This window comes from Lepus europaeus, unplaced genomic scaffold, assembly GCF_033115175.1.
Source record: "Lepus europaeus isolate LE1 unplaced genomic scaffold, mLepTim1.pri SCAFFOLD_129, whole genome shotgun sequence".
In the NCBI taxonomy this organism is placed as follows: Eukaryota; Metazoa; Chordata; class Mammalia; order Lagomorpha; family Leporidae; genus Lepus; species Lepus europaeus.
Window position 1 is genome coordinate 153,731 of NW_026909036.1, and position 10,281 is coordinate 164,011.

General features: G+C 46.6%; 1 protein-coding gene and 1 pseudogene across 1 annotated transcript; both read right to left on the reverse strand.

Moving 5' to 3' along the window:
• Nucleotides 1-1,313: 1,313 nt before the first annotated feature.
• On the reverse strand, nucleotides 1,314-3,420 carry LOC133754512 (syncytin-2-like; annotated as a pseudogene).
• A 3,854-nt stretch (nucleotides 3,421-7,274) lies between these two features.
• Nucleotides 7,275-7,785, reverse strand: LOC133754520 (bcl-2-related protein A1-like). The gene has a single exon (XM_062184976.1). It carries the CDS (start codon nucleotides 7,734-7,736, stop codon nucleotides 7,275-7,277), a length of 462 nt encoding a protein of 153 aa, XP_062040960.1. The 5' UTR covers nucleotides 7,737-7,785.
• Nucleotides 7,786-10,281: the final 2,496 nt, after the last annotated feature.

Genomic DNA, 10,281 nt, shown 5'->3' on the forward strand with positions numbered 1-10,281 from the left:
TATTAATGTTAGCTGTCGCAAAACACACCGGACACTGGAGTAAGGGAAAGGGTTTACAGGGAAACACCTTACAGACCGGAGTAAAGGGGTGGTGAAGGAAAAAGAGAGAAGGAGACTATAAGAGAGAGAGACAGAGAGGAGGGAGAAGAGAGATGAGAGGAGGAGAGGAGCTCTTGAGAGCATGTGTTCAGGAACAGGCCCTTTTAAAACTTTGCTGAGGGCAGGCAGGGAAGCAGGAGCAGTGAATCCCATTAGGATGGGGGTGGAGCCTGGCTCAGGTAGGTGGGCCAAGTGGCCACCTGGCTAAAACTGCACCAGTTTCCTAACAGTTATGTGTATTTTGGCTATTCGGGGAAGCTTTTTTTAATTTTCTGCTTCATTGTGCTTTTTGTACCTGAGGTTGGTGGACACATGAACTGTGAATTAGTGACATATTCCAAATTTGGCTTTGAATTATACAATTCTGTGGGTGTTTGAGTTTAAGATGCTGAGTTATAATATCAGTGCAAATATGTTTCTTGCCCTCATGAAATTTTCAATTTGGCAAGGAAGAGGAATTTAAGGAAAGATATTGCCTGACACAGTAAATACTAGTGTGAAGTCAATGGATAAAAAAATTTAAGCATTCCTAATCCAGCAGCAACCCTAATCCCATGAACTAAAATTGACAGAAGTAATCATAAACATAGAACTCCATGTCATCCAGTTATTTATTTACATCCATAGTTAAAAATAAAAAATTAAAAAAACACATTTGCCTAAGAGTGCATAATATTTGTATGCTATCTTGATATTAAACTGAAGGACTCAAAGCTGGCGGGGTCCTGGGTAGCACCCTGGGGACTCAGAAATTCAGACTCCGGACACCAGCGATGCAAACACAAGAGGCGGTTTATTTACGTTTTGTGCAAAATGGACCCCTCCCTCCTGAGAGAGTGAGGTACTGGACGTGGGTTACAGGCAGTATTTAAAGGCAAAAACCACAAAATCATCTTAAGCAAGTGAATACAAAGGGGAATGGGGTTTTTGTTTACAGTAATTTCACTTATCTTCGTATACAGCAGTTTTACTTATCTCAGTACACATCAGTTTTACTTATCTTAACCATTGCACAAGGGGAGTTTCCAAACTGGTATTCCCTGTTATCTGCTAAGTTGCAGTTTCCCAGAAACTGACCTTTCTTGAAATTTTCTAACTGACCTTTCTTGAAACTTCCTTGTTTTTCAGCAAGTTAGACTCTGGTAAATTTTCACAATTTTCACAAGTCTTTCATTCCCCCCTTTTTGTTTTTGTGCAAATTTTAATCCTAAAATTTACAGGCTAGATTCCGCCGTTTTTAGCACTTGGTACTGTTGTGTTATAACCAGAGACTGAACGGTTGAAAGGCGTTCATGAACAAACTGCATCAGCTAATTAAAAATACAAGGACCCACAGATAATGTAACAAGCAAACCAGCAATAGGGCCTAGAAGTGGTAGCAGGTAAGGAAGCAGTCCATTGAATCCTGTCCACAGGGGGTTTTCAGTCATGGCATGCCGGGCGATGCTCCAGATCGTCTTGGAGAGTTTTTATTTTATCGCGAACAATGCCGGACTTGTTAGCATAAAAACAGCACTTCTCCTGCAAAGCCAAACAAATACCTCCTTGTTCGGTGGCAAGCAAGTCTAAGCCCCTACGGTTTTTGTAAGACCACTTCCGCTAGGGAATCGATTTTATCTTGGAGGTCCTGAAGGGTGGAGGATAGGGATTGTACATCATTAATAAGTTGTTGGGACAAATCTCTATAGTTTTGGACCGCAACTCCTAGTCCTGCGGATCCTGTAGCCATAGCTGTGGAAATTTTCAACGTAGCCAATATAGGAATGAATTGTACAGCTCGTTTTTGTCTTCCTGCAATATAATCGAAGGAAGGAATCGGGACAGGGGTATTTCCACTAATAATGTCTATATTGGGCAGAAGCATAGCATACGCACAGCTACCAGTCCAATTTGCCGGTAAAATGGTATAGGCCATATTAATGTTAAAGGAATCATTTTTAGGAGGCTTATAAAGGCAAGTAATATTTTCCATTGGGACAGGAAGGACAGGGAAAGGCTGTGCGGGAGGGCAATTAATGGAGCTATTAAACCCAAGGGTATCATTAAGCGGCAGAAAAATAGCAAGAGGGAGGGGAGGTCCCTGGCGTAAGCAGAGCCAGCAGTTTCCTGCAATGCCTGGGGCAGAGAGATTAAGTCACTTTCTCTGGAATGAACTTTAGCCAGGGGATGGTATTGAAGGGAAGGGTAAAGGCTCTCGAATAACAGTAAAACAGATCCTAATTAAACTATTACAGTTGTCTCAAGTATTACACAGTTTTAAAAAGTCTTATCTTTAAGGGATTTTGTGTGCGTTGCAATTTCCACGTTTCCGGTTGTGTCAGGGTCTGATCCTCTGTTGGGGACTCTGGAGTTGCCCTCTTGACGTGTGCGGTGTGCACCCAGGCAGCTATGCCGTCCACCTTGACCACTGTGGGGGTTGTTAAAAGTACGGTGAAGGGTCCTTTCCAGTGAGGTACGAGGCTTTTCACCTGATGTCTCCTCAGGTGACCTGGTCCCCGATCTGGAAGGTGTGTGGAGTTCCCATGTTCTGGGGCTGATAGATTGCTGCTAATGGCTTCCAGACATACTCCTGGACTAGTTGCAAAGCGCGCAGCCGCATCTGCAAGCCAGGGGAGGTAGCATAGGAATCAATGCTGGGACCCAACAGATCGGCAATGGGTGGGGGCCCCCCATACAGGATCTCATAGGGCGTCAAGCCAAAGGCTGAGGGGGTGTTTCGAACCCGGAACAGCACCATAGGTAACAATTTGACCCAGTCCCTAGTGCCAGTCTCCATGACCAGTTTTGTTAAAATTTTCTTAAGAGTTTTATTCTTTTTACCTGACCCGAACTCTGTGGTCTATAAGCACAATGTAACTTTTACTCTATTCCCAACACCTGTACCACCATCTGACTTACCCTATAAACACAGCACAACTTTCACTCTATTTCCAACACCTGTGCCACCATCTGACTTACCCGGGAGACGAAAGCCAGCCCGTTGTCTGACCCCAGTACCTTTGGTAGTCCAAATTGGGGGAATATTTCTTTTAGGATTTTCTTGACTACTACCAGCGCAGTTTCTTTCTTGGTCGGGAAGGCTTCTGTCCATACTGAGAAGGTGTCTACAAATACTAGAAAATATTTAACTCCATACCTGCTGGGGCAAATCTCTGTAAAATCTACCTCCCAGTTTACACCAGGTCGTGCCCCTCTGATCCTGGCCCCCTCTGGGAGTTTGAGGTGCTTGGGGTTTACTTTAGCACAGGGCACACAGGCCTCAATAATTTGCCGAAGGAGAGTGTCCAGTCCAATGATGAAATACCCTTGTCCATCTTGCATTAGGAGAGTCCTTTATGGCCAATAGTTAGCTAGTCGAGGCTGCCTCTTTAGCCACTTTGCGAGCCGATTGCCCTCCTCCACGGGACCCCCTCCTTTCTGATGCCCCAAGCAGTGGATGATACTAAGTTCTCGCAGCAGGTGCAGGGCCTTTAGGAGGTTTAAAATTTCCCATTTGTTTTTAATGTCCTTTCCCGTGGAGGTCAGGAGCCCCCTTCGCCTATAGATTTCCCCATGGACATGGGCAGTGGCAAAAGTGTACCTGCTGTCCATGTAGATGTTCACCTGCTTTCCCTTGGCTGCGTGGAGTGCTTGGGTCAGAGCGATCAGCTCTGCCTGCTGAGTGGGGGTTCCGGGGGCAGAGCAGAAGCCCAGACTACTGACCTTGTTCGGCCGTCCACCACCGCTGCCCCGGCTCTTCTCTCGCCGTCTTGCAGGAGGCTGCTCCCGTCGGTATACCAGGTATGGTCCACATTTGGCAGGGGAATGTCGATCAGGTCGGCTCGAGTCCCGTGGATTTTGGCAAGGACTTGATGGCAGTCATGCACCACCGGATCCCCTTGCTAGTCTTCATTCTCCAGAGATAGTACAGGAATGGATCTCGGACGAGCTTGTTTCTTTGGGCACTCTTTTGCCCAGCGCGCATTGTTCTCAGTCAAGACAGGGCCTTTGCTGGTCTCCCGGGTCCCTTTCTGACCTGGTCCTCCCTTGCTCTGCTTTGGAAACTATGGTGGCCAGGATCCTAGTCAGTTCCTTCCCTCTACACTTTTCCCTCTGTTTTTCCTTTCGATCCTGCTCCCGCCTTAGCCTGTCTTCCCTTTCCTCGGGCGTTTCTTGTTTGTTGAAAATCTTTTCTGCTTCCTTTACTAAATCAGGCAATGTATATCCCTGAAGCCCCTCCAGCCTCTGAAGGTGCACCCCGATGTCAGGGTGCCGACTGTCCAATAAAGGACATGATGACCTCGGCTTGCCGGTCTGGGGCCAGAGGGTCGAAGGGGGTGTACATCCTGTACCCTTCCATCAGTCTTTCTAAAAATCCTGCTGGGGTTTCCTTGCTTTCCTGCACAATGGCCCTAACCTTTGTCAGATTCGTGGGGCACCTCCCCGCTCGCCTCAAGCCGGTCAGGAGAGTCTGGCAGTAGAGTCTGAGTCTTTCCCTTCCCGCCACGGTGTTAAAGTCCCAGTTGGGCCTAGTCAAGGGGAAATCCTCATCTATCTCATTTGGAAGCTGCGTGGGTCGCCTGTCATTTCCTGGCACATTTTTGCGGGCTTCCAAATAAACCCTCTGCCTTTCTTTAGTGGTTAGTAAAGTCTGCAAGAGCTGCTGGCAATCATCCCAGGTAGGCTGATGTGTTAGTAAAATAGATTCTATGAGTCCGGTAAGGGCTTGTGGATCCTGTGAAAAAGAGGGGTTATGTGTTTTCCAATTATACAGGTCAGAGGCAAAAAACGGCCAATATTGTATCTGTCCAGCTACCGTCCTCAGGGGAAAAGCCTGGGAAGACCATTCCCCACACCCCCTCCCCTCTTTCCCTATGCAACTGCAATCGGCTGCTTGGGGGTGATGAGAATGGGTCAGCGGGAGTGGGAGTTGTTCCTTCCTCAGACTCCGTGGTAGAGTCTGGCGGCGGGTGCCTCGCCACTTGACGTCCATAGGGAGGAGGAGGGTCCAGCATCAGGAGGTCCCCCTGGCTGTCCGGCAGCACGGGGGGGGGGGCCTCTGAGGCTTCTGTTCTCTCAGCTCCTGTAAGGGATACAAGGTAGAGACGGCAGGAAAGGTAGGGGGCGGCGCCAGCGCAGTTGGGGCGGGGACGGGAGTCATCGGGACAACCGAAGGAGGGGGCAGCGATTTATGTCCTTCTTGTCCTGCAAGAAGGGTGAAGCCCAATAGGGCGGCTCCGATATCAGGTCCTCCCATACTGTAACGTAGGGTACCTGATCCAGGTGTTCTTCTTGACCAGGTTTGCAGATTCGATCTTTCACCTGCAGGATGAGACTATGGGAAAAAGACTCGTTAGAAGGCCACCCTACATTGAAAGTAGGCCACTCCGAGGAACACAGTGTCACCCACTTTCGCCTCCTCACTTTCACGGGCTAGTTATAAGCCTGTTCCTGCACCTCCTTCCAACGTCCTAGAGTCAAACTCAAGGGGGTGGTTAATCTCTGTCCCATAGTCTCAAAAGGAAAAAGTCAGGGAAGGGAAAATAAAAAAAAAAAACACAGACACACAAAGAACAAATGACACAACACGTACAATCACGGAACGACAAAACAGAAAACTCAAATTGTAAGACCCCCAAAGGTGTCTCACACTTCTACCGACCCCAGAAACACGAATTCCACTCCAATTGATGCAAAGAGCATGAGGAAGTTTATTACATCTGCGCAGATGGGCCGTCTCAAAGCACAACAGCACCCTCTGGTGCAGTGCGAGAAGAGAGGCCCCGATCATCAATCGCACAGAGTATTTAAGGCTTAAAACCACAACATTAGCATATCTCCACAGCATTACAAAAGATCACAAGATAAACCACAGCATGACAAATAATCACAAGATAAAGGGTTTTTCCAGGGTAAGGGAACAAAATCCTTGAGCAAGCACAAATACAGGGTCATCGTGACCAAAAACTTAACATAGCTCCTAAAATAATTATCACATGCTCCATTATCTCATAAAAGCATTAACACATTCGTCACATGCTACAAGTTCAGCTAAAATTCAGTTATCTTATAAAAGCATTTTGCAAGCCCAGCTAATTTGCACAGAAGCAGAACAGTATGCAGTTAGCTCACAAGCAACTTTATTTTAAACCTACCCAATTTCTTTTACCCTTGTTAACATTGTTTTAGGGTCTCACATTCCCTCCTTTTCTTTTTGAACTAATTTTAATCTTAAAATTTTAGGAATTACTTTTTAAATTTTGTAAAGGCCTGAAATAAAGAAAGGGAGCAGGGTGTTTAGAATATAACCAGTGGTCAGTTGCATACCCCGAGGAGCAGGCCCTATCTTACTAAGGGTCCTGCAATGGCTAAGATTCTTTTGGAAAGAAATTAAAAATCCCACATTGGTAACAATTAGAATTAAGAGGTAATTAAGTATACGCTTCCGCCCGGTCCTTTGTTTCGTAGGGGAGTCTGATCATAAAACAGGCCGGAGATGTCCCAGGTGTTTCTTCCTCCCACGTGATTATTATTGGAATATGTGGGCTGCCCATTACCGGCGCCCACCAAATCCGCTGCCAGACACAGGTTTACAAGCACATCTCTGTGCCTTGCAGCCGATTTTATGAGCACAGAAGCAAGTCTGCAGGGTAGGGGAAGTATGCCCCGCAGGATAAAAAAAGTTACAAAAAGGCATCAGAATTTAAAAACAGAAAATACAACAGAGACCAAAAACAGAAAGCACATCCCTGAAGAAGTCATACAAACTTGGGTTGATACCTGGTGCCTGTTTAGCTGAATTGACCCAAATACTTTTTGTGACTGTGACTTTCACACACCCTCTTTAACTTACTTTAAACATTTTACCACTTTCATTTTAGTCTAGAGTAAACTAGCCATCCGGATAAAGTTATTCTTACAAACCATGTCCTTTCCTTATATAAAAAGCTCTTTTTTTTCTTTAGCCCTTCTTACCAAAAATACTCTTTTCTTTTATGTCCTTCATTTTTAAACTTTGGCACTGCTGGGTCAGGACCAAGGCATGGGTGATAAACAATTTTACTTTTAATAAACTAAAGAAGCCTATTTATTATGCAGGGTAAAAATTAAAATAATATTACTAAGGGTCAGCAATACTTCTTCTTTAGCAATGACAATATCACACAGATCTGTTTGGTAACTTCCAGAAAAATCTTTTAACCAGAATTATGTATAAACTTTTTTACAAATCCATTTTCCCAGCCTCCGTTTTGCCTTAACCATTCTCCCATCCTCCTCGTTATGAACTCAGCCACAAAATAAGGGATGGGCTTAAAAGTGTCCACATCCGGAGCAGCCTGCTCCCGGAGGAGCTTCTTGGCCAGGACCCCTTCGAATGCGAATATAGTCACAATCCTACCCCAGTTGACGACACCATCCTCAAACTCTTTTTCCATCACTTGGTTGAATATCGTTCTGGCAGTCTTGACGGACGCTACAGGCACATTGTGCAGGTACGGTTGCAGAGCCTCTTCCACTTCTTGCTGGATGGAGAAGGTGACGTTCTGCAGCACCCTGGACGTCTTGCTCAATCCCAGTCCAGGCTGCGGCGTCTTCAGGATATACAGCAGATAGTCCTGAGCCAGCATGTGTACATAGGCAAACTCGCAGTCACTCATCTTCTGCTGCTCGGAGAGCAGAGCCAGGGGCTGCTTCTTCTGGAAGCCTTTGAAGCCCTAAAAGGCAGACATCTAAGCAGAGTCTGGCAGGATAGGGAAGTTGCAAAAGGGTAGCAGCAATTTGACCCAGTCTCTAGTGCCAGTCTCCACCATTAATTTAATTAATTACACATTTTTACTAGCGGAGCGAAAGTTCCTGGGGGCAGAGTACGTTTCAATAACGTGCCATGCCGCAACTGTCACACATCCCGGGAAGCAGGTCAGGGTATGCAACAGTTACAGCACCGCACGCCACCGACCCTGATACCTTTTGGTAGTCCAAATCGCGGAAAAATTGTTTCCTGATAACTTTTGTTTTTGGCGTTGATTAATTGAGAATGGTCTCTGTCTTAGGTTGCCCTCAGTCATCACTGCCCTTACCCGTCATTGGTAACTCTGGCAGCTTGGCCTAGAGCCCTGTCTTAGGTTGGTACAGGATGCTGAGTGTCTTACCCGTCTTTGAGTACCATTTCAGTTCAGCGTTAGGTGAGAGATAAAACATACAGCCAAATATTAATTATTTAAAAATTTGGTAACAACCATTGGCTAAAAACATTTACTGCGGTGACCAAGATTTTTGTTAAATTTATATATATAAATTTTACATACCTTAGCCTAATTGATAGGGCGCCTCCCTGTCCTCTTAAAACCTGTTAGTTAAAGTCTGGCGATAGAGACGGAGCCATTTCCTACCGGCTGTCATTTTTGTGTGGACAGTCTTTATACCAAAGTCCTCTTTTTCTGCAGAAAGCACATTGATCTCGACCCAACCGCGGCTTATTATTGTCCCCCGGAACGCTCTCTTGAGCTTCCGCAAAAGCTTGTTGTCTTTTCTCCGTGGTTAGGAGGACCTGTAGAAGCTTTTCTTCCATGGTTAGGAAGACCTGAAAAAGCTGCCAATAATCATCCCAGGTTAGTTGGTGGTTTAGGGATTTAACTAACTCTGTTAAAACCTGTGGGTCTGCAAAAGAAGTTGGGTTCCAATTATGCAATTTTGAAATTATCGCGGATAGGGGTGGAGTGGATTTGGGGTCTGACTCCGCCGTCGGGGTGGCCGTTGGCAACTCAGGACTGGGCTTCATTTTTAGGGCAGTGACGGGAGCAGCGGGATCGAGCTCTGCCACCGCCCTGTTGGAAAGGAGGAAAGGTTTTACCCAGTTTGGGGGGGGGGTTTTCGCCAAGTCCTCCCACACAAAGATGTAGGGCACTTGATTCGGGCGCCCTTCTTTACCTCCCCTGCAGACCTGGCTTTTCACCTGTAAGATAATTCTAGAGTCAAAAGTCCCATCCCGTGGCCACCTGATGTTTAAGGCTGGCTACTTGTCCAGTTCTTCTTCTGCACTCTTATAGACAAGTTTTGGGCCCGCTCCGGACCTCTCTCCTATGATCTAGAGTAAGACTCAAAGGTGTAGTTAATTCTTGTCCCATGTTGAAGGGGAAAGGCAAATAAGAAAAGTATATTAGAACACAAATAACAATCACAAAACTCACAAAAATACTGCACACAACAATGGAACTAGACCTGCGCGCCCTAATAAGACGAGACCTGCGCGCAACAAAACTGAAACCAAAACTTCCGATGGGAGCAGCTGCTGCCACCAGCCCTCTCCCGGGGAAGAAAAACTTTTACCTGGTGGGAGAGCTGCCTGGCCAGCCTCCCCCGAAACACCGAAACCAAAGCTTCCCCACAAAACTGAAACCACCGACGGGAGCGGCTGCTGCCACCAGCCCTCTCCCGGGGAAGAAGAAACCAAAACTTCCCCACAAAACTGAAACCACCGACGGGAGCGGCTGCTGCCACCAGCCCTCTCCCGGGGAAGAAGACTTTTACCTGGTGGGAGAGCTGCCTGGCCAGCCTCCCCCGAGACACCGCCACTGGAGCGTCCTCCAGGGCCTGAGCCAGGGGTCGCGGACACGTCTGTCCTTGCCTACTACTGGCTCACTACAGATACAGGTCCTGCGCAGGCACAATTTCATACAGAAACATAAACACCGGTACGTCAAGCGCCCCGGGGAGATGGACAGTGAAACACCAACCGTAAACGCAAACACCAATAAAACTCACAAAAGACAATACACGGAACAGAAGAAAACTCACCTCCGATTGGAAGATGGAGCGTGGGTCTGGGGTCTCGAATCCCGGACGAGCCCCCAAGAATGTAAGACCCCCCAAAGGTGTCTCACACTTCTACCGACCCCAGAAACACGAATTCCACTCCAATCGATGCAAAGAGCATGAGGAAGTTTATTACATCTGCGCAGATGGGCCGTCTCAAAGCACAACAGCACCCTCTGGCCCCGATCATCAATCGCACAGAGTATTTAAGGCTTAAAACCACAACATTAGCATATCTCCACAGCATTACAAAAGATCACAAGATAAACCACAGCATGACAAATAATCACAAGATAAAGGGTTTTTCCAGGGTAAGGGAACAAAATCCTTGAGCAAGCACAAATACGGGGTCATCGTGACCAAAAACTTAACATAGCTCCTAAAATAATT